Source organism: Meriones unguiculatus, chromosome 9 (genome assembly GCF_030254825.1).
Source record: "Meriones unguiculatus strain TT.TT164.6M chromosome 9, Bangor_MerUng_6.1, whole genome shotgun sequence".
NCBI lineage: Eukaryota > Metazoa > Chordata > Mammalia > Rodentia > Muridae > Meriones > Meriones unguiculatus.
The window spans coordinates 46,947,226-46,970,506 of NC_083357.1; the positions used below are offsets into that span (position 1 = coordinate 46,947,226).

At 44.0% G+C, this 23,281-nt stretch overlaps 2 protein-coding genes and 1 non-coding gene across 6 annotated transcripts in view; 1 reads left to right on the forward strand and 2 right to left on the reverse strand.

Annotated features, from left to right (window-relative positions):
• Atp8a2 (ATPase phospholipid transporting 8A2) overlaps positions 1-23,281 on the forward strand; it is a 512,095-nt gene that overhangs the window by 100,542 nt on the left and 388,272 nt on the right. The gene's annotated exons all lie outside the window — the stretch shown is intronic.
• Positions 9,616-9,722, reverse strand: LOC132656742 (U6 spliceosomal RNA). The gene has a single exon (XR_009594434.1). It is a non-coding gene; the product is annotated as a U6 spliceosomal RNA (small nuclear RNA).
• LOC110555692 (jupiter microtubule associated homolog 2-like) lies at positions 20,810-22,432 on the reverse strand. The gene has a single exon (XM_060391719.1). The coding sequence runs from the start codon at positions 22,430-22,432 to the stop codon at positions 21,860-21,862; it is 573 nt and encodes a 190-aa protein (XP_060247702.1). The 3' UTR covers positions 20,810-21,859.

The following is a 23,281-nucleotide window of genomic DNA, read 5'->3' on the forward strand; positions in this document are numbered from 1 at the left end:
ATGCATGTACATGTGCATAGCTCACATGCTTGCCTTCAGAGGCCAGAAGAGAACATCAGATTAGGTCTGATCAGATCCTGGATTTGGAATTCTAGGATATGTTAACGTGGGTGCTGGGAACACAACTCCAGTCCTCTGCAAGAGGGACAAATGCTCCTAACCATCAAGCCATGTCTCCAGCTTCTGCCCGCTTTTTCCCTCAGGCCTTCCTGCCATTGCAGTACACACTGTTCTAAAAGTGGGCATAAAAATGGATGAAATTGAACAAATTAAGCCAGTCTCAGAAAGACAGTTATTGTATATTTTCTCAAGTTTGTGGTTCCTAGGTTTTATGTAGATAAACAAAATCATGTATGTGTTTATGGCATGAGACTAGAAGAAAAACTGTCCAGAGGATTATGGGCGCTAGCGGGAGAAGGTGGAGAAAAGAGGAGCTAGTGTAAGAGCGTAGGGTCAACGTATAATATATCTTCGCATGAACATTTAAAAGTTTTTAAAAACTTCATAGAAAAAAACCACTTAAAGGAGACTCACATGAGTCCTCTACCTTCATCAGGGGGTATGACTTCACTCCCACATCTTGCCCCAAGTTTATTCTGAACAGAACGATGGTCGTGCACTGGAAAGGACACCTTATGGGTTTGGGGTTTTTAACCAGATCTGCCTTTAGACAGTGTGGGTGGCTTTTCCGCTCTCAAGTTCAGGCTCTGACATCACCTCTTGAAATGGATTCTTGCCTCAACACCGTTTCCCCTCCCTCTTCTATGTCAATGGAGGATCCAGCGTATAACAGTAGATTCTAAAGGCTGTTTTGATGAGAAACGTGCTGTGATTCTCCCTGTTCAGGGACCACTGCCGACTGCTGTTTGTCTCCTGTGCTATCTGAAAGGCCACTCTCACCCTGTCCTCACTTTCTGTTTCCTCTCCCAAAGGACTGTTTCTTCCTGTGCTCAGGCTGCAGTCTCTGATTGCACGTTGTTCTCTGCTGGGCAGTCAAGTCTTCTCTCTCTAGCCTTTGCTCCTGGGGTGCTGTGGCTTCTAAGGCCAAACTTGGATCTCTGTGAAGAAGTCTTTCCTTCCTGGCCCCACCTGTCTGCCCTTCTGCAGGTGGGAGCGCCCCATCCACTCTCTGTGGATCCGAGGCTGTGTCTGTTCTCACACCTAACTCTCCAGCTCTGCTGTGTCAGAGTTTTCTTCTTCCCAATCCTTCTCAGTGACTGGCTCGCTCAGCTTTTGGCCAACGTGAAGAGCAAACCCTTTGCCAGAGAACTTTGCAGACAGTTCAGAACAGTCTGGAAAATAGGAGCTGCTATAACTACTGTGCACTGAGACCTGCGTGCAGACTCCATGCATAGTGATCACAGCAGACCCCCATGGTGATGACAGTTCTTGGGCTTTGGGAAGGGATGTGTGTGATTTGGGCTTTGTTTTGTAAATAAGCTCCTCCTGAGAGAGAGCTGCCTCACCAAATGCTTTTAGTGTCAGTTCTTCAAATTTAGTAGATTGATGTCTGTCCTCAGATGCAGGCACGTTTGGGATTTAATGTGATACTTGGCATCCTCAAGTCCTTTATAGCAGCTGAGGTTTAAATTTTGTTCATTCAACAAATATATTTTTGGTACTTAGCATGTAGCAGTGAGTACCTTTGGTCGATAATGGGACAAAGTGCCAGAGAGCAGGGCGCGGCTGGGCCTCCCTGAACCTCAGCTTCCTGTTACTCATTAGCTTCCTGTGCCGGATTTGTGCGGAAAGTAGGAGGGATATGCATGGTGCATTGTCCACCTCTGGAACTCAGCTTGTTGCCCCTGCTGGCCTCTCTGTTCTTTTTCATCTCAGTCTCTCGAGCAGGGAGGTCGACAGGCCAACAAGCTAGAGTCGCTGAGTAGGAAAATGCAGAGCCTTCAACATGTTCTGCCTGGGCTGTGCAGGTCACGCCATGGTTCCTCTGTGCATTGCCTACCTTACAGCTTTAATGCTCATGGCTCTTTCCTTTTACATTCTTGTTGGGGAACAAACCACACAAAAGCCACCACGCCAGTGGAATCCCAGGTCTCCAGGAGCCATGAGAAGGAAGGCAGAAGCATTCCTTAACCCTTCTCCCCATTACACAGATGAGGATGTACACAAGACAAAAAACCTTCATGTATGCATTTAAAATATCTACACATGCATGTTTCAGATGAGTATATATTTTGGGCTTACACTAGTTTTGCATTCTCCAAGTGAGTAAGGGAAGCAGGGGCTGCCTCTGACATGAACTTGATAGTGTTCTAAAAATTAAAACTTATTGGTAATATTTTGTTGTTTAAAAATTGAAAGCCAAATCAAGAAATAAGTTGAAACATGAGTGCTGTGTTGTGGTTTGGTAGCTGTTCAACTTAGATCTCTCACGATGTGCTGGCTTTGTTAGCTTCTTGTTAGTCACTCAACAGTTATTGATGTAAGTCTTCTCACCAGCGGGTAGCCAAAGATTCACACTCTGAACTGGTACGTGGATATGAGGACTATCAGATAAGTAAAGTTTTGGCAATGTAATAAACTTTTATTTTACTTATTGGAATGATCAGATCCAGCTTAATAAGGGTAGGTTTGGTTTCATTGCAGCGTGGGGGACTGTACAAAGGCCTTTGTACATGCTTTGTTTTCAAACAAGGGCTCTACCACTGGCCTGTACTCCAAACCCTAATAAGATATATATATATATATATATATATATATATATATATATATATGACAAGAAAGAAAGATATATATGTATTTACATTTGCATTGCAGTTGTTACTCAAATGAGCTTTGCCACATAGAGGAGGGGAGCTGAGAACTAATCATAACAGGTACATGATTGTGAGAGCCAGTACTACAGTGAACTTGATTCTGGTTTTCTCACTATGTTCTCAGTTAGCTACAGTAGAGTGCAGATCTGGGTTCCTCCGGCTGTATTCTAAGGACCACCAGCTGCTGTGCCTGAGTAGGTGTCCTCCTGTAGAAATGACACTTTATCTTTCAAGGTGTCGGTGTCCTCCTGTGTAAGACAAAAAGTGCGCATTAGACTTTCCACGGCCCCTCCCAGTTCTGAAGCCCTGTGTATGCATGACCTAAGCACTATGACCTGGCAACGTGGTCTGTCAAGGTCCACTTGGGGTGTCAGGTGGTGTGGCCACCACCATTCCTGCCTGCTTGAGAGGTGTGAAGGACCCATTGGAGTTTGCTAAACTTTCTCTATGCCTCGGTGTAGGCTGCAGGTTTGGTCACCTCTCTGCCCCCATTACTCTAGTGACTGCAGCCAGGTGTGGGACACGCACAGTGGGACTTGTAGGTCCTTTTGCATCAACTCAAGTGCATTCTGAGATGCTCACTTTGCATTTTCTCCTCACTTTTCTTAGACTTGTGCTTTTACCGTATCCAGTTGATGTAATCACAGCTATCTCCTACCACTTCCCCCCAATTTGTGCATAATTTTTGTTTTGCTTGAGACCCTCTCACTTGTGTAGCTCTATATGACCTTGAGTCTACAATCCTGCCTCAGTTTCCCAAGTGGTACTGTTTTAGGTTTGCACTACCTGACTCGCTCATGATTTTTTGATATTCATGTAAAACAACATATTTTGTGTAAAATTTAATTTTCCATAAAATAAAACTTACTACAATTCTGGCATTAGCAAGACAGTTTGTATTGCCCATTATGTTAGCCTTGGCCTTGATTTTTTTTGTTGTTGTTGTTTTTGTTTTTTTATTGCCAACATAATTTGCTACAGGTCTCTGCAGTGTGTAGAAACATCTCAGTGCTGAATCTTGAAAGTAGTTTTTCCACTTAAAGACTGAAATAAATCAGCAACTCTCTCCTGGGCAGGTCCCCCTCTCGCCCCATTCTCTTTTTGCCCCCAGCAGTGAGTGCAGAGAAACCCTGGTTTAAAATGAGCGTGAGAACCTGCTCCAGAAACACTCTGTGTTAGTTCACAGGATCCACTTACTGTTTCCCTGTTGAGCAATTTACCGTGGCTTGTAATCGTCTATAATAGCAGCGAGAGAGGACATGACGAGTACGTATATTTCCTGTGCTGTGCATTTTGTTCTATTCCAGCCTCTACTCCTGCTCACGGCAAAGAGTGGGCTGTGCATTACCAAATCACCCCAGACATTTTGCCCGAGCCTGGGCTCTTGTCGCCTTATTTCTCTTGTACTTGGTTTCTTATGCTGTTGCTTTGTCCTCACAGCCTTCGGGGTAGGCGGAGCCATCCCAATGAGCCACACTCAGGTGAGCACCACACTCAGGTGCAGGCTCCATCAGTAGGAGGCTGGGAAGCTGGGAGGCTGCAGCTAAGCATGAGGAGCTGTGGGGACTCCTCATCCTTAGCTGGGTATGCTCTTGAGTGAGGCTGGCAGCGATGGAAGAGGAAGAGTGACCGGAGGCCTGGGAAGGTTATTGTACTGACATCTCGCCTAGTTCAGGGGTGCTCACAGTGTGGGGCAAAGCTGCACTGAAGAAGATGGACAGGGGGGAGGAGCACACAGGTTCAGGTCCTGTGGGCGTCCCTGAGCTCAGGCACAGTTAGCAGGTATGGACAGCAAGAGGAGAGACCTTTTTCTAGGTCGGGATGGAAAGAGTGTCAGATGGAGAAGGCGGAGCAGTCTGTGTGTCCAGGACATGGTGAGTCAAAACTTAGCTCACCCCACGGGGACTGAGCAGAGCCCTGGGGTGAAGGCTGAAGGGAGACAGAGGAGAGGAAGGGCTGGAGTAGCCTGGAGAGGAAGTGTCTAAGCTTCAGAGCACCTGGAACCTAGGCGTCATGGGATTAGTTTGTGGGGGGTGATATTCAGAAACCCACTTGGCATTTCTGCATCAAATGAAATAGCTGCACTACTTTGCTGAATAGCAAGTGCAGCAAAAGGGTCAGCCTACACTTACTGCGCTGACTGTTGTGTTGAGCAGGTAAACTCTCCAAGGGGGAGGCACAGCTGGGGAATGGGGCTTTGACCCTCCTGCCACGGCACTCATGCTGCCAGCATCCAACCAGTCATAGTCTGTTATCCCAGGAAGCGAAAGTCGTGTGTGTGTGTGTGTGTGTGTGTGTGTGTGTCTTTTGTCACACATGTGCTAGGATTCTATAGAGACAGAATGAATCTATATCTACACACATCTATATATTTAAAGGAATCTATCAGATTGGCTTGCACAGTAAGGTCTGGGGTGATCCAGGAATGGCTTCTTACCCAGAGGAGCTGGGTAGCTGCTCATTCTGCAAGGCTTGGGTGCTGGAGACCTGGTGGATTTCTGGAGAACCTCTGCTGTTCAGTCCACACTGGAATCCTGTAGAAGCTAATTCTGCTTCCTGGAATGTTGCAGTGGCGGCAGCAGCAGAGTAGATGAACTTACCAGCAAGAGTGAGGGAAAGCAGTCAGGAGCAAAGTTTCCTTCTTCCATGTTATTTTATCTGGGTGGCCACCAGGTGAGGCCAGCCACATTGAGGGTGGCATTTCCATTTCACAGAATCCACAGAATCTCCCACAGCCTTGCTGGGGCTTGCCCTTTAGTTAATTCCAGGTGCAGCCAGGTTGACGCCAAGATTAACCACCACACAGGTCATGACTCTGTGGCCTTTCTAACCACTCCCCTTTTAACATTGCACTTCTTTAACAGTCTGAGATGATGCCCCTTCAGATTTTGTTTTGGTTAATGAGCTGACAGCTGTGGGAGCCCACCATTGATGGTGTCTTTCAGAAACATGTTTGTGCAAACACAGTTAAACAGATAAACAGGAATCTGTTCCAGTGATAACCCTTGAGAGCTCTCTTTGTCTATTAGAGCTCATTTCATCTGTCCCATCTCTTTTCAGGAAAAATCAAAGAACACCATTAGCTCAGAAATGGATTTTGAGAGGTTGAGGGTGGGGTAATTGGTTCTGAGAAGCCATGGGATTGGCTTTTGGAAGGGTGGAGGACTGGACTCCATGTCCCCCGAGTGTCATTTAGGGTAAGGTAGGAACAGGGTAGTTTGCAGGAGCCGAAGGGGTTACCCTGCCTTCTTCCCTTGATCCCAAGTTTTGGTGACTTTCCTCTGTAGCAGGGGCTGGCTTTGAACTCTGAATTTTCCTGTGTCTTCCTCCGACACCCTAGAATTCCAAACATGTGGCTCTATATCCGGCCACTCTGTCTGTTTTTGTAATCTGTAATTTTTTGTTTGCTTGCCAGCTTGTCACAGATCTATACAGAGGATCCCTTGGTTTGAGCTGCACAGCACAAACTCTGGTTTCCCCTGTGGATCTAAGGCCTTTGCACACAGGGCCTGATCCTGTCTGTCTTCCTCTCAGTACTTTTACGCTCATTGACACTCAGATTACAATTCCCAACAGACATCACACCAGCTGTTCCTCTGTGGAGACACTGGGAGATTCCATGGCCGGGGATTTTTATCTTTGGAAATGGCAGCCTTGGGGAGGGAATGAGAGCCCACTCAGCAGGACCACAAAGGCAAGCTTACAGTTAATGGTTTGAATAGCCATGGAGCAGGAGGCAGAGCGGTAAATGAAAACCAGCAGCCTCCATTCCAGAGGGCAAGTAATTGGTGAGCAGGATTCAGCCCAGACTTGCCCTAGAGCCATCATGACCTGATCTCCCAACCCCCAGCTTACTGCTTCTGGCTTATTTTTAACCTCAGATAGAATGCACATTGGAGGTAGGAATTGGTTTTGTTGTTTGCATAAAACTCTGGACAGGGTCAGTGTGGTTATGGACAGTTGAAACAAGTAAATGGTATCTTGATCTCAATGGGTCTCAACTTCCTCTATAGAGAAATGATGAATTTGATATCAGGACTTTTGAAGCTGAGGTAAATGGTACAAAAACATTTTGTCCACATGGGGATGCTCAGAGGAGGGCGGCCAGGATGCTGGGTTTTCAGGAAATGCATTCCCAGGAAAATGGGAGGGCACATGCCTTGTGATTGGCAGATACAGTGATCTCCAGCTGCCCTTCCCACCAAATTCTGCTTTTGAGAAGATAAACAGGACAAGGAGGGGTGTTAAACAATCCTTCCAAAAAGAGGAAACATTTCTTCTCAGAGCCAGACACTGGAAGAAATGGGCACTGTATGAAAGTCATTTTGGGATTCATCGATTTATTTTCCTTTGTAATTGAATATTTAATAACATTGCTCGGATTGGGAGATTGTGTCAGCATAGTTGTCTCTGGCATTCAGGACAGACTGGTTCCAGGACCCAATCAGATGCTTAAGCCCGTGTGTAAATGGCACAGTGCATGCACAGTACCTGTGCACATCTGATGCAGCTTCTGTCCCCTTTAGATGAGGTGATGACACCTGTATTGTCTAATGAGGAATAAGAATGTCTATGTTCAATACATGTACATTTTCTCCAAAATATGTCTTAATATTTGTTCTATTTGTAATTGTGTGTATTTGTGTGTGTGTTTGTGTGATGTACATGTGAGTGCAGGTGCCCTTGGAGGCCAGAAGAGGGCGCCAAAGCTCCTGGCGCTCCCTGAGCTTGGAGTTTCTGGTGCTTGAGAGGATGCAAACTGGAGGACTCCACACTTCTTTCTGGAAATGGGGATGTCCCTAGTCCCTAGGCTTGCTCAGCTCACATGCTATGATCAAATTCCACAACCATATCTAATTTTGAGTGTTCTGTACTGGAGAGTAGCTAGAAGGCTAGAAGGTCATCCATGGGTTCCCCTGAAGATCTCATTCCAGAGCTAGGTGTCCAACACTGCAGACCTGGACTTTTAAGGATGCTATTGGTGCTGTACCTGCCCACTGCAGCCACTCCTGAGCCTGTCCATAGAACAGTTGGTTCATCAGGACAGTAGAGAGCAAGGACCTGCTTGCCCATCAATCAGCCTTGCCCAACAGTGTCTGAGCAGAACAGGATGGGACAGGCAGCCACAGGTGTGATAATGGGCCTCGTTCACCAAGTTGTGCCTATCCAGGGCTTGGAAGGAGGGAGGTGGCTTTGACAAACACACTACTCAAAATACTGGATCTCTCTCCCTAACATAGACACAGACAAACACCTAGACACCTACTGTCAAATTTTGATGGTGCCCCTCTGCTGAGGCAGGAGAGACCTGAGAGCAGTAGTTCTCAACCTGTAGGAACCTATCCCTTTGGGGGCTACATCCCAGATACCCTGGATACCAGGTATTTACAGTGTATAACAGTAGCAAATGAAGTAGTCTGGTCAAGCTCCAAGCGCAAACCATTAATTCCGCTCCTTTTCTGTCTGCAGTGCGCACAGATAGTCCCGTACAGCTTGGCTCCTTAACACTTTGACTCCCTCTGGGAAGGGGCTCGGGGCTTATTCTGTACTTAAAGCAAGGAGGTCATATCTGGCAGACACACTGTCTCGGGAAGATTTATAACATGGACTTCTGAGCAGCTGTGTTCCAAGCGTGCCTAGTGAAGAACACCCAAATGAGACATGGTTGAGGAATTTGATGAGGGCCCATTGCACGTGAGCTGAGCAAGCCTAGGGACCAGGGACACCCCCATCCCCAGAGAGAAGTGTGGACTCTTCACATTTCCATCCTCTTGTGGGGCATGTAGCCAGGAATCTGAAGGAGGAGCAGTAGCGTCCAACCCAAGCTATGGTGATGTGGTGGAGAAGAAGCCCAGGACATTGTTGTCCCTGCCAGCACGTGGTCTCCTGATTATAGAGTAAAAATAGCCCTGTGTGTTAGCAGAGATACAGGAGTTTCTTGTATAGGGAGATCATTCAGTTTCTTATGGAGAACTTCTTTTATTCTAACAAGAATGTGTGTTTGTCTAATTTATGTGTCTACATTGTCTACCTCTTGAAAAAAAATTGGAGTGGCTATTGTCATTGGCTTTCAGTAAACAAAGATTTTTTTTTCTTATCAGTCACACTCCATTAACTCTGCATCCCAGCCATGTCCCGATCCCTCATTCCCTCGCAGTCCCTCCCTTCCTCCCTTATCCCCACCATGCCCCTTTCCAAGTCCACTGACAGGGGGGACCTCCTCCCCACTCATCCGATCCTGTTCTATCAGGTATCCTCAGGACTGGCTGCAAAGCCCTCCTCCGTGGCCTAACAGGACTGCTCCTCCCTTGGGGGGTGGAGAGGCCAAAGAGACAGTTATTGAGTTCCTGTTAGAAATAGTCCTTGTTCCCCTCACTTTGGGATACCAATTGGTTACTGAACTACTACAGGCTACATCTGAGCGGAGGTTCTAGGTTATATCCATACATGGTCCTTGGTTGAATGTCAGTCTCAGAAAAGACCCTGTGCCCAGATATATTTGGTCCTTGTGGAGTTCCTATCCTTTCCCCATCAGACTAACTCCCCTTCTTTCTTATGATTCCCTGTACTCTGCCAAAGGTTTGGTCATGAGTCTTTGCTTTGAAAACACTGCTAGTTAGAGTCTTTCAGATGCGCTCAGTAGACTCCTGTCATACGTTCAATGCACATCCCATCTGTCTTTCTAAACGAGGATTGATCATCTTACCCCATGTCAACTCTCTTGGTTATCTTTTTTAGGTGTATAGATTTCATTATGTTTATCATATCTTATAGGTCTATATAAGTGAGTATATACCGTGTTTGTCTTTCTCCTTCTGGGATATTTCACTCAGAATGATTTAAAAATATGGAACACTTCACGAATTTGTGTGTCATCCTTGCGCAGGGGTCATGCTAATCTTCTCTGTATCATTCCAATTTTAGTATATGTGCTGCCGAAGTGAGCACAAAGTTTTTTTTTTTTTACATTAGAGGCATATTACCTGTTATATTAATTATATCATATAGTAAAAAACAATATTAAAATATGCACTTAAATTGAACAAACTATTGGGCAAATACTATGGGTTTGCCTTAGATGAATGAGTTTTGCATTACTAGTAATTAGAATCATTAATCTTCATGTAGAAACGTATAGAGAAACTCCAGGTGCCTGTTGCCAAAATGATGACTCAAGCAGTTTTAAAAGCCAGCTCTTCTGAGAATTTGCTTCAGCACAGAGCATGCACTGTATGAGTTTAGGGTAATCCTCAGAGATGTTGAAGATGGAAACACTCTCTTCTAGTCGTGATGTCCAACTCAAAATTTTCATGATTAAAAACTGACAAAAAAAATAACTATAAGCAGACTATTGCAGAACACACACATACACACACGAAGAATAAAGACTCTTTAATGCATATTTAATTCTTTGAGGGTTTCATACATTGTGTTTTGATCTCTGTATACCTTCTCCTAGATCCACCCTATTCCTACCCTCTCAACTTTGTGTCCTCATTAAAAATAAAAAATAAAAAAATAAAAACTCATCCAGTCCAAGTAGTGTTGCTCATGTATTTCTGAGTGTGTGTCTGTTCCCTGGAGCATGTTAGATCTACCGGGGGTAGCTATCAGTTGTCAGCAGCTCCTTCACCAGGGGTAAGGCTTCATGATCACATCCCCCTTCTGTGCTGGGACTACTGCTGTCATAACTTCTGTGAATTCACATGTATCTGGAAAGCAGTTTCCTTGTAGTCATCCACCATCTTTGTCTTATACAATCCTTTTGCCTCCTCTAGGGCAGATTCTTGATCTTGGGACAGAAGGCAATGTGTTATAGAGGTTTGATTTAGGGCTGAATATTCCACAGTCTCTTATTTTCTGAATCTTGACCAATTGTGAGTCTCTGTACTAATTTATATGTGCAAAATGAGAAGTTCTTTCATGAGGTTTGAGAGGTAATGTACTAACCCATGGATACAATGATGACCCACTAGGTATCACTTTAATTTGCTGTCCCTTTATCTGAGTATTAGTGGTAGGGTGTCCCCTAGGGCTTATCACCCATCTGATTGTAGGTTCTAGGCCCTTGTAATGGTGCAAGTATGGGTTCCTTCTAAGGAGTTAAGTTCAGGTATAAAGTGGTTGGTTACTTCCGTGATAGTTGTGCCACTATGGCATCCATCCAGGCTGGTCATTGTTTTGGCTTACAGGGTTTGCAGCTACATAAGAATGATGATTAATTTTCTCAGCACTATAAAAACTAACCAAACAGGGATGAAGCTCCAGCTCAGTACCAGTTTTCTTCTTTCATGTTCTGTGACTCGAGTATGTGAAGTCTTCAGTATTAGGGCCTTATTGTCAAGTTTCAGAAGGTGACCAAAAGTGTAGGCAATGGTTTGTCTGTGTGGGTCTGTGGGACCCCTTTGGCCAACAGCTCAAAAAGAGGTAACTCCTACCTAGTACTGGAGGTTTTATTTGTTACCCTGTGGTGTCTAGGCAATTGTCACCTGTATAAGATATCTTCATCTATATCATATGTACATGTATGATTATATATATAAGGAAGCTTCTTCGTAGGTTGTTTTTAATATGAATTTTTCAGTTCTTCTATTCTCCCACCTCATTTAACTCTTCCTGTCTATTACCATTTACCTCTTTCTACTGTATTATTTCTTCCCTCCCTTGAAAGCCCTCTTCCAAGCCCTTTCAGATTTCCTGACTTCTACACACTTATCTAAAGATTAAAAGCTAGAATCCACAAATTAGAGAAAGCATGTGCTATTTCTCTTCTGAGTCTCAGGTACCATATCCAGAATAACTTCTAGCTCCATGTATTTTTCTTTGAATTTCATAATTTCAGATTTTTAAATTTAAAGGATTTATTTATTTTATTTTATGTGTATGGGTGTTGGTTTCATTTATGTTTGTGTTGGAACTGGAATTATGGTTTGTTTGCACCTCTACGTGGGGGCTTGGAATTGAACCTGGGTCCTGCAAGAACATGTGCTCTTAAACTCTGAGCAAACTCTCCAGTCACATAATTCCACTTTTCTTAACAGCCGAGGAGTATTCCATTGTGCAAGTGTTCCACATTTTCATTAGTTGATGAACTTCTATGTTGTTTTTATTTCCTGGCTACTGTAAATAGAGCAGCAATGAACATAAACGAACAAGTGTCTCTGTCATAGGATGTAGAGTTCTTTGGGTGTATACCACAAAATAGTATATCTGGCTCTAATGAAACCAGTTGTAAAGTTTGGGGAATATTTACATTGTCTAGTGTCTTTTTGTAGGTTAAAAGTCCTCTTAGAAAATCAAAATACAAATTAGTGTTTTAGAAAACTCTTTTTGCAATTTAGTTAATAGCCAATACCAAGAATTCTTACTAATAGATACTTAAAATAAGAAATAAGAACAAGACAAGAAAATATGAGATGAATACCGGTATATTGGTACCCTCCTATAATTCCAGCATTTAGAAAGCATATTCAGGAGGACCTGAAGTCCAAGTCTAACTTGGGCTACACAGTGCAACTATCTCAAAATAAAAAAAAAAAAAAAAACAACCGCAAAACAAACAACAAAAAAACCCAAAAACAAAAATCTGGGAAAATGGTCAGTGGATAAGAGTGCTTGCTTGCAGGATACCTGAGTTTGGATCTCCAGTACACACATGAAAACTAGGTATGACCACACACACACACACACACACACACACACACACACACACTTATAACCCAGGGCTGTGGGGACAAAAGATCAGAAGATTGTGAGGGATTTCTGGTTTTTAGCCTCACTCTAGGCACAGAGAAGGAGGGAGAGCAGAGGGGGAGAGGGAGGAGGGCTGTCGGAGGAAGAGGAAGTTAGGAGAGAGGAGGGGAGGAGAGGAGGAGAGAAGTTGTTTGATTGTGTCTCAGGGGAATGAGGTGGAGAGTGATGGAGTCGACTGACCTGAGCCTGGAGGCATAAGGGTTCCAGAGGGTGAGTGGGAGAACCAGGGATTGAGGGATAAAGACAAAAGCAGTAGCTGGGACCTTGGATAAGGAGGTCTTGGATAAGCTGAAGACTTATGCCAAGCAAGTTTATTAAGAAGTACAGCATCATATATACTGTTTCCAGGGGGAGATGGCCAAGGTCAGCAGACAGCTCAATCAGACAATGCTGACAAAGAGAAGATGCAGTATCTCAGACACAGCAGCCGTAGAACTGATAACCACAGCCGGAGGGAAGAGTTGGCTCCAGCCGCAGCCTTGGCTTCAAAGCTCTGGCTCCAGCCCCAGATGGATGTGGCCAAGTCTGATCCTGGACAAGGACACAGAACTGAAGTTCACTTTGTCTTTTCATAAGGACCTTGGAGAGAGTCTGGCTTTCTAAAGCTGATGCCCAAATTCCTTTCCTGGCTCCACACACAGGTGCATGCATGCAGACAGAGAGATAGACACACACACACATACGGCAAAATGAGCACAATATATGGAGAGTAAAAACCATTTGCCCCCAGTTATATGAAGATATATCTGACTTTAATAGTAATCAAGAAATAATAATGCAACAATGATACATCACTGACATGAGACCTAGCAGTGTAAGACTGCTGACAGCTATTGTTTGCAGGGGCGTCTGCCCAAGAAAGTTCTCATGCACTGCCATTAGAAATAACACATTGGGGGGGTTGCTTGGGGGAAGACCCTTTGCCAGCCGCGCCGCAGGTCCTGAGTCCCCAGCATCATAAGACAAAGGCAAAAAAATAACAGTTGACATTCCTCTTGTGTAATGTGTGAGGTTTGAAAATATTTTGGGGAGGGTTGTAGGTTACATAGTAAAATCAAGTATCTGTGATCCTTTGGGAACAAAAATATGTTGGTTAGAACTTAGGAAATGTGAATTATTACTCTTTAAAAAGGCACATTCCTCTTGGTCTGGCCTCAGGTAATCTGACTTACAGGATTATGCTCACCTGTATACATGATCATGTGAATGCAGATATTTATTGGGATGTATACATAAAGCAATGTTCATGGTAGAGTTGCTGACTAAATCAGAGGATATTAAGTAGCCATTAAAAAGAATGACTTGCAAGGACCTTTACAATACTGAGAGGAAATCTCTCTCATTATTATGCACTGTTTTGTATGTACAATTACATCCAGGATTCACAAAATCTGAATATAGTTCTTTGTTTGTAAATTATAAATTAAATAAAAAGATAAGTAAAATTTCTTAGGAATGGCTAGTAGGTTGTTTCCACACGAAGCATCCATCAGTGGATGTGTAAGAACAAAGTACAGGGAGACAATCAAATAGTGCAGCAGCTCCCAACCTTCCTAAGGCTGTGACCCTTTAATACAGTTCTTCAGGTTGTGGTGCGCCCCAGCCATGAAATGATTTTTTTGCTACTTTATAGCTGTATTGTAATGTAAACATCTGACATGCTGGATATCTGATATGGGACCCCTGTGAAGGGGTAACTTGATCCCTGAAAGGAGTTATGACTCCCCCCCCCCCCCCACCCGAGGTTGAGAATCCCTGAAGTGTAGTGCCTTAAGTATCAGGTCCTGGAGGATTTGCGGAGTTGCTGAGACCTATTGCAGTGCTGTGTTGAACAAAGTGCCGCTGTAATGGTTGGCCAGCAGAGGGCACTGTGCAGTCTGTCTGCCTGCACAGTCCCCTCGGCCTGCAAGGCACAGAGAGGGACTAATGAGGATGTTTGGTGTGGCCATTTTAGAGATGGCCATAAGAGAACCGAAGCTTCCTCTGCAGACTGTTTCTGTCTGTCTGCCTGGCTGGCTGTCTCTCTCTGTGTCTCATTCACACTGTGTTGAAATGGGTGGGTGGATGTGCAGTGTACACTTTGCATTGAGCGGAATGGGAAAAGCTTGCTAGAGTGGACGGCCCCTTGGGCTGTTGGCTCCAAAGAGAAGGATGTGCTTTCATGAAAAGAAGAAAGAAGAATGTTATGGGGATTTGGCAAAGGATGAAAGCAGCTGGAAAACTTAGTGAGGACAGTGTCCTTCGGAATAAAGTGACTTCCACTTACAGGGGGAGGGCTCTGCTCTGTCTTTCCCTGTGGGGGGAGCCACAGGGAAAGGAGCCTGCACTGAAATCCAAGGGCGATGGCTAGAGAGTTTATTCGAGTGCAATCAGAGGGTTGTGCTAATGCTGCTGCTTGATAGGCCCTCGTGGGACAGGCCAGATTTCCCCTCCTTCTATCCAGGAGCCTGGGGCTCTTCCCACGGCGGTGGGCCAGAGGAAGTGGCTCTTGGTTAAGATATCAGATGGAAGTGGCCAACATCATCTTGAGGCCAACATCATCTTCCAATAAACAGCTCCTTAAGTATGTGTTCATTCTAAAATTACCCGAAGAACAACTGTTACTTCCTGGTTCTATCTAGAGGCCCTTTAATTGTACAGACAATAAGGTATCAGTAAAATGGTAACAACAGCATATACAGAGGGTTAAAGGTTCAAACAGCTGGAAAGGCTTATCATGGAAATCAATGCACAATCCCCTGCCCCCTCTCTCCACCCTACTGAAGGCAGCCACTTTGAACTCTGGCTTTATCTCTTCTGTTGGCTTCTCCCATAGTTTTCCAAATTAAACACAGAAATTTTGTTTTTCTGCATTTGTGTGCACATATTTGGATGTTGTGCTGGCGATGAGACCTGAAGCCTTACATACGCCAGTATTCTGCCCGTGAGTTGCAGCACAAACCCTTCACTAACCATATTTTAAAATTAAGTTTAGAAGTCTTAATGAATGAAGATTTAACTTACTGATCTTAGGGCTGAATGGTGAAGTGGGAACTGTGATTACTTCTTTTTTAGTATAACTTCCCCTCCTTACGTTTTAGCTTAAACAATTTTTGCATGTTGAGATTTCTATGTATTTATACTACCCAACCTCTCTATATTTTTATTTTATTTTATTTTTGCAGTGTGAGGAGTTGAACCTAGTTCTTGAGTGTGCTAGGGAAGCCCTCTTGTGCTGGGCTTCACACTGGCTCTTCTTTGTATTTGGAAGTAATTCTGTCAAATGGATTCTATGTCTGCCCTGTCCAGCTCCTCACTAGATAGATTGGTTACTAGGTATCTGTGTTGTAAGTATTCACTCTAGAACTTTCCTGAGTTACATATCAAGTTTTTGGTTGCAATGTTATGTTTATTTTCTTTAAAAAGGTAATTGAAAAGACATTTCCCTTCACCATTGAATTGCCTTTGCACCTTGCTCTATCTTTATTATCTTTTCTGGGATATATTATATAGAATTGCTATTTCTTCTTAGGTATTTGATACAATTTATAGTGAAACCGTCTACACTAGATTTCTATTTCATTAGTATTTTAAACAGAATTCATTTTCTGTTTAAATAGTTATAGGCCTTCTTGATGTATTTATTCACCCATGAAGAATGTTGTATAGATAATAAATTAATAAATAAATCTTAAAAAAGTAATTGAATGTAATATTTATACATATTTATGGTGTTCATTAGGATTCTTCAATGCATTTGTAATGTACAATGATCCAGTAAAACAATAATTGATATCCAGTTCTATTGATGCTTCTGGTACAGTAAGGGGCTTCCTAAAAAAGCGAATGTGCAGAATACATTGCATTTTGGCTGGGTATAAAAATATGAACTGTTTCTCTAGCTATCTGTGTTGCTAACAAGTAGCTCAATGTCTAACTTAATTTTTTCCCTTTACAAATAGATTCTTTTTCTTTTTCTTTTCTTCTTTTTTGTGGCTTTGTGTCTTTAGGAAACATTTGTTATGCAACAATTAAAAACATTTGCAACAGGCTGGCGCCCTTGTACGATCTCACTTGTGTGAAAATTCCTTCTCCTTCTACTATGCCCAATAAATGGTTTTTGGTAAATTCTGCTGCTTGGGGAAACGTTTTTGCTTATATAGGATACTTAGGCAAACTTGATTATCTGATGGAAATATGTGTCATTACAGCTTGGTAAGGGAACAAAAGAAGGCATAAATGGCTCTGTTTAACTGAACTTGGGGTCCAGTTTTGGAATCTATGTTCCTGGGCCCATTGCACACAATCAATGCTTCCTGACTTTCAGCTTGGTTGTCTCATTTCTTGGTTGTTTCCAGCAACTCTCTCATCTCGCTACTACCCCTCTCCACAGATTACTCTCATGCCTACTTGTTTTTTGACATGCGGAGTTTAACCAGGGCAGTCTGTAGGACTATGGGTTTGGAGCTATACACTAGAGCCTGGTGGGATTGGCAGTGGGTACACAACTAGAGACAGTGATTCTCTTCTGGAATCTGTAATAGCCAGCACATCAGTGGTAAATACTAGAGGTCTGTGAGCCCCTCTTGCTGCCACGACTGATTGCTGCTAACTAGTCTGATGTGAGCCCAGCGCAAGATGGCACAGTTGTTGTGAGTTAGTGGTTGCCGTAGTTGTGTGAGCTAGAGGATAGGCTAGCCTTCCACAGCCCCTCAACTAATTTGATATCCCAGCTCTTACATATTTCCTGCCTCCTCTTCTACAGTGTTCCCTGAGCCTTAGAGGGGGAGGTGAAAATGTCTTCTTTAGGAGTGAGCTCATAATTATCACTTATTCTCAGCATCTTGGACAGCCACAAGTCTCTACATTCATCATTCTTCATTCTCAGAGTGGCTTCTCTGTTTAAGGCTGGGGACAACTTTTGTCTATGGGATACACATAGATATGGGAATTCGGGCCACATAGTTTAGTTTTATGCAAATACTGTATGTATATGGGAGACCAACAGAAGTATTTCGGTTAGAACTAAGCATGTCAATAGAATTTGGCAATTATCTTCAGCACCATAAAATAAATAATGAATAACTTAAAAATAAATAAATCAGCTCTTAGAACAAGTTCTTAGGCTATTTAATATTGTCTTCTTTATTTCTTTTTCAAATCCTGGTAGTCTCTTCCTAGTGATCCCCCCATTCTTCCTTTTCCCTTCCATCCATTTCCTCCTATCCCCTTTTGTCTCTTCCTCCCTCTCCAGTGTTTTTGACACAGTGACTTACTATGTAGCTTAAGCTGGCCTTGAACTCATGATCCTCTCACTGTGGCCTCCCTGGTGCTAGGATAATAGGTGTGCATCCTCATGCCTGGCAGGGTTTAGGGGCATCAGCTTGATTTTGTTGTCCTAGGGATCAAACTTAGGGCCTTGAGCGTGTTAGGAGAGTATTCACCACTGGGTTTCACCTCTAGTCTCTAGATGAGTGTCCTCAAGAAGAAGAGGGATGGTGTCTTCCAGAGACCTGGGGGAATGTGAGGTTCCCAGAACGTGGGTCTGAAACACTAATCGTTACATCAAGCCGGCATCTTTTGGGGACTTCAACTTGGCCTTCTACTTTTTCAGTGAGTAGTGAAAGATGCCTTTACCATTGAGCAGACAGATATGTTTTGCCTGTACTCAAGAGAAGAGGTGGTGTGGCCGCCTTCATGGTTCTTGCGCATTTACTGTTCACAGTCCCAACGTGTCTGCTAAGCCAGCTGAGCTGGCAGGTTTCTGGAGGCTTCTTCATGCAAACTCACACTTTGAGCTGCTGGTGAAATCCGGAACTATCAGTTCCAGCCTTTCTTGTGCTGGGGAGCCAGTGCAGCCAGCAGCTCTGAGGATGCCTCCTCTCTTCTGTGTTCTGCAGCTCTCACTCCCAGGAAGCTTGGTGATTTGGGATGTTGACTAGTTACAGACCTATGTTCTTGCTGGGCTCTGTTTTCTGATGGGTTGCCTCCCAGACTTGTTCAATCCCATTGGAACACCCTTCCCCACATCCTTGTCTTCTCCCAAGAAATGCTGAAAGCTTTAGCACTGGAGGAAATGTGACCAGGGCCTGATGTGTTCACACACAGCATCCGGAGCTCAGGTCCACACCATGGACTTCAGTCACACAATGGACCCTGTGACCCCCTACATATAGGGAGAGACTGCTGACCAGCAGGGAACACCTTCTTTCCTTAGGGTCATTTCACTCCAGTTCTGAGGCCTACTGCCTGCCAGATATTCACACTTAGAGTCATGCAGCCTGCCCACCTTGGATTTTTGCCATGAAGAGTGGTGTGTGGGCCAGGGTGGCACGTGCATGAGTGGGACTCTTCAAGCGTGAGTTACCCACTTGATGATGATCTCCTTTGCTGCCAGACTTCTTCATTGGCCTTTTTCCTGGTACCTGGCTGCTAAAGCATCTCCCACTCTGTTCTACCTCATACTGTAAATTCTCACAGTGTGGATTCAACAGCTGGACTAAACTCAGGGTAGGAAGTGTGAACTACCTTGCTTCTTCAGGAGCTGCCCTAAAGTCCCGCCCCTCCAGCCGTGGTCCCTGAACCAACAGCACTGACCTCACATGGTAGCTGGGTTTGTCATCTGTGGAAGGACCTAGACTTCTCCCTGAGCATCTGAAAGACAAGTGTTTGTTGGGTCTTAAAAATATATGCATGTATATATAGTTTATAAAAAATTATATTTGATGCCATACAGTGGTCATCTCCAAGATTAATAGGAGTAACTGACCTGCTCCTTCTGCCTCAGGGTAAAACCTTTACCTTACTTCCTGTTGGTACATATTTTGTTTGTTTGTTGTTGTTATTTGCATAACCAAGACTTCTTTACTCTCCAGCTCTCTGCCTTCATGGTTTGGGTTTCTTAAACACATCCAGCCTTCTGCTGAAGTGGAAGATGTTCAACCTTGAAGGAGTTATATGCCAGCTGTGTGTGTATGTATGTTTGTATGCATGCGTACATGTGTGCACACTCACACACACTTATTACACAGATGGAATCTTAGGTCCAAATCAGACAATCTTGCAAGATACTTTCTGTAGTTTTATCTTACAGATGTGAACTTCTGTTCTTTCTTTACTAGTAGTTGCTTTCTTTTTTTTTTTTTTTTTTTTGTGGTTACTAAGTTTAATTCAACCATTAACCCAGTTCTGCCTCATAAAAGTAACAAAATGTTCCTATCAAAATCACATTATGATGTAAGGACTGGTTTCTTGTTCTGACATAGTGCTAGAAAAATGTTGGCACCAAATGTACTTAAAAAAAGTTTTAAGGCTTAATGCAGGTGAAAACTGTATACCACTGTATACCATGCTCTGAGCCCAGCTTCAGTGGAAGAGATAGAAAGATAGGGGAGATGAGGAAGGCAGCTGCTGCTGTGGGTCACTGTTGCAGGTCCCTATATCCTCCTGGCCATCCAGGCTGGCAGGTGGAGCTTGGAGCTTTTCTCTCACTGGGCTAAGAGCGCGGCCAGCAGTGACGTCAGATTCCTTCTTGACAATCCAGTCTGGAATTCACAAATCATTTTCTACTTGAGAGCAGTTACAAAAAGAGGTTTATTTCTATCAATGTATCATTTCCTTATAAGCTAAAGAAGTTAGTGTCTGGGCTAAATAAAGCAGACATAATTTGTGACATTTTCTTAAATGGAAAAAATGCTCTGAATTCCAAATGGCATCTTCATAGTGACCGAACCACAACCTTTTTGAGTTGTCACAGAATTACAACACATGCAATACATGTTTCTTGGATTCAGGATACAGGGCAGATGAAGGGCAAGACTCTTTGGTTGACAAAGCCATGGTCAGACCCACCAATGGGCCAGACATAGGAAGCAGAGCTTGGCAGGTGGCTCCTGCAGGCAGGTAAGCATCCAGGTGTAGCTGCAGGACTGCTGCTTTCCCAAAATTTATTGAGAACATTTCTGGCTGCTATGAAGCTCTCTGTAGGCACTAGAAACAAAAGCAGCAGCACTCAGAAGTCCCTTTCATAGATGCCCACCAGAGGGGAAACAAGGAACTAAGGCTGCAGCCCGTAAGAGCTGAACAGGAGGTGCATCTGCCTGACAGATGAAATAAACAACTGCCGTGGCAACATGACTGTGGAGCCCAGGTCTCTGCTGACAAATGACAGTTGTGACCTTTATTGCCAAAACACTTGATGCCCTCGCTTGCAGAGGGAGCATGGCTTATGAGCAGGCAGAGAGCTCCCTGAAGTGGCTCAGGCAACGCTTCTGCTTCAGTGCACCAGGGCAGCACTGTTCTAGGTGCTGAATGCAGTCCATGGGTAGTTACCAGAGGCTGATACTAAGTACACCTTTCAGACATTGGTAAAGAAACCAACCCAACGTCCCTCAACAGGTCTTCCTCCCAATTACAGGAAGAAAGCAAGATGGGAAAAACAGGAACCCACCCAATATCTGGACATATATGAGTAGTTTTTAAGCTCTGTGGAGGCCAGAGACCTCATGTATAGGAAAAACCATGGACAGGGAGAACCCCTCATGGCTGTGGAACTAAGGCTTAGACTTAAGGCTAATGAGAGAAACAAAAGAACAACCCATAAGCAAATCTGGCACATCAGGATACGAAGCCCACTGTAGAGGAAGATAAGCTGCTACCTCAGACATGGCCATGGTTTTAGGTGCAGGTATGGCACAACTCAGAGGATCAGTGTATATAAAGCAAAGCAAAGCAAAACAAAACCTTATGCTCAGGACAAGACTGAGAATAACTGATTTTCTGTTGACTGCTACCAAAAAGAGCAATCATGTTTCAACACTACAGGGTGACATATTGAGGGAAAAAAGGAAAAGGAGACATCAGGGTTCAGAGGTAATCCGAGGTGGAAACATTTAGTGATAGGCATTTCCTGAAAGAAAAGGCTTAATGTAGCTAGACCTCACTCTTTGTTTCTGTTTCTCCTTCATCCCACACTGAGGGATAGGTAGTCTGGGTTCTTTTTCAACTAAACCATTCTTAGATGCCCAAGACCCAGCAGACTGCTGATACAAGGACAAGATAGACCCTAGCGATCCTTTTGTTAATGGGTACCCTCTCTTCTGCCCTCCCTACAACCTTACAGCAACTAGAGAGAAGGCACCAGAACATTCCATTTTATCCCCACACATGTGTATCTTGGCAGTCCAGAAGGCACAGTCCTCTGTGAAGCTCTTCCAATAACAACAAGGCCTATGAGCAGCCAACCCCACACATATGATAAACCCTTTCCCACCCCAACTCACTTGGGTTAAAGGAAACGCTAACATTCAAAACCCTATCTGAGTGTGTCTGGTAACGGGCAGAGCAGGAGCCTCTCAGTAGAAGGAGATGCTGGATTTGCCTCCTGGTGGGTTCAGGACTTTGTTGTGGGAGCGAGGGCGTGGCCCCAGCCTAGGCTCATGACTATCAACTGTAGGTGCGGGCTCTGGTATCTTGGCATGCTCTGCTTCTTCTGAGCTTCCTTTCTCGCTCTGCTCTCCTCTGGGTGTGGAGTTTGTTGCAGACTTCAGGCCAGATTTAGAGTCTTCGCCTTCATGCAACAACACATGATTCTTGGGCTTGTTTGGGTGTGCCAGGGGTGCAGTGGCAGTGACTGGGGATCCGAATATGTCACTCGTCTTCCCACCAGGTGGGTTCAGACGTTGTCGAGTCTGCACAGGAGTTGATTCGTCAAAGATACCACTTCCTTTTTCCCCTGGAGGATTTGTCCTCTTGGGTACGTTTTTAGGTTCTTCAGTTGGTCCAAAAATGTTAGATGCCATCCTATTAGGCTTGCTTGAAGGGACACCTTCTTCTGGACTTCCAAAAAGATCACTTGATTCTCCTCCTGGGGGCTTCATGGATCTGGAGCCTGACCCGCCAGCCTGGCCATCCGTGCCCTGGAACATATCCCTAGTAGTTGCTTTCAATCACTATTTCTTGGGCTGCTGTAGGTCTAAATTGTCAGCCTAGGTCTTCATGTGTTGCTCTTGCCTCGGTTGCCGTCAGATCCTATGGCAGTCCATATCATCCTGTGGTGTATGATGTCTCCTGGGCTTTGGCCCTTCTGCTTTGGTTCTTATGATGAGTTAATTTGGAATAAGTAGATAATCTTGCTAAACTAAATTAAGGGCAGGCTTAGAACCTACAACCCCAGCACTCAGCACTTGAGAGGTGGAGTCATGGGGATCAGGAGTTCAGGGTTATGCTAGCTAAATGATGAATTTGAGGCTATCCTGGACGACATGAGACCCTATTTCAAAATCCAAAACCAAGCAAAAAATAAACAAACATCATAATAGCTAAATAAAGGAAATAATAGGTATAGGGGTATGTTTCCAGAGAGTAGACCTAGAGTTAGCCTGGATCTCAATTGCTCTGGATTTGTGTCTTTGGTTCAGTCTGTTTCCTTTATCATTTACTGCTGTGTCCTACATCGGAACAAAGGTGAAGTGTGCATTCTCCTTGTTTCAGTAATCTCTTCTGAGTACAGAGAAATAAAGTTTTATCTCTCAGTATCGATTTAAGATTTATCTAAGACTCCCTGAGATATCAAAATCCATGAATGTTAGAGTCTTTTCTACAAGTGGAATTGTTTGTGCATAGAACCTATATACCCTCTGGGTCATATCTAGATGACTTACAACTCTCAGTGCAATATAAATGCTATGGAAATCATTATAATGTGTTAATTAGGAGATAATAACCAAAACAAAAGCCTGTACATGATCAGTGCATATGTAGTCTCCTCCTTTCAA

Excerpts from the sequence above, each read along its gene's own strand:
- LOC110555692 (XM_060391719.1), bottom strand. The coding sequence starts at position 22,432 with ATGTTCCAGGGCACGGATGGCCAGGCTGGCGGGTCAGGCTCCAGATCC.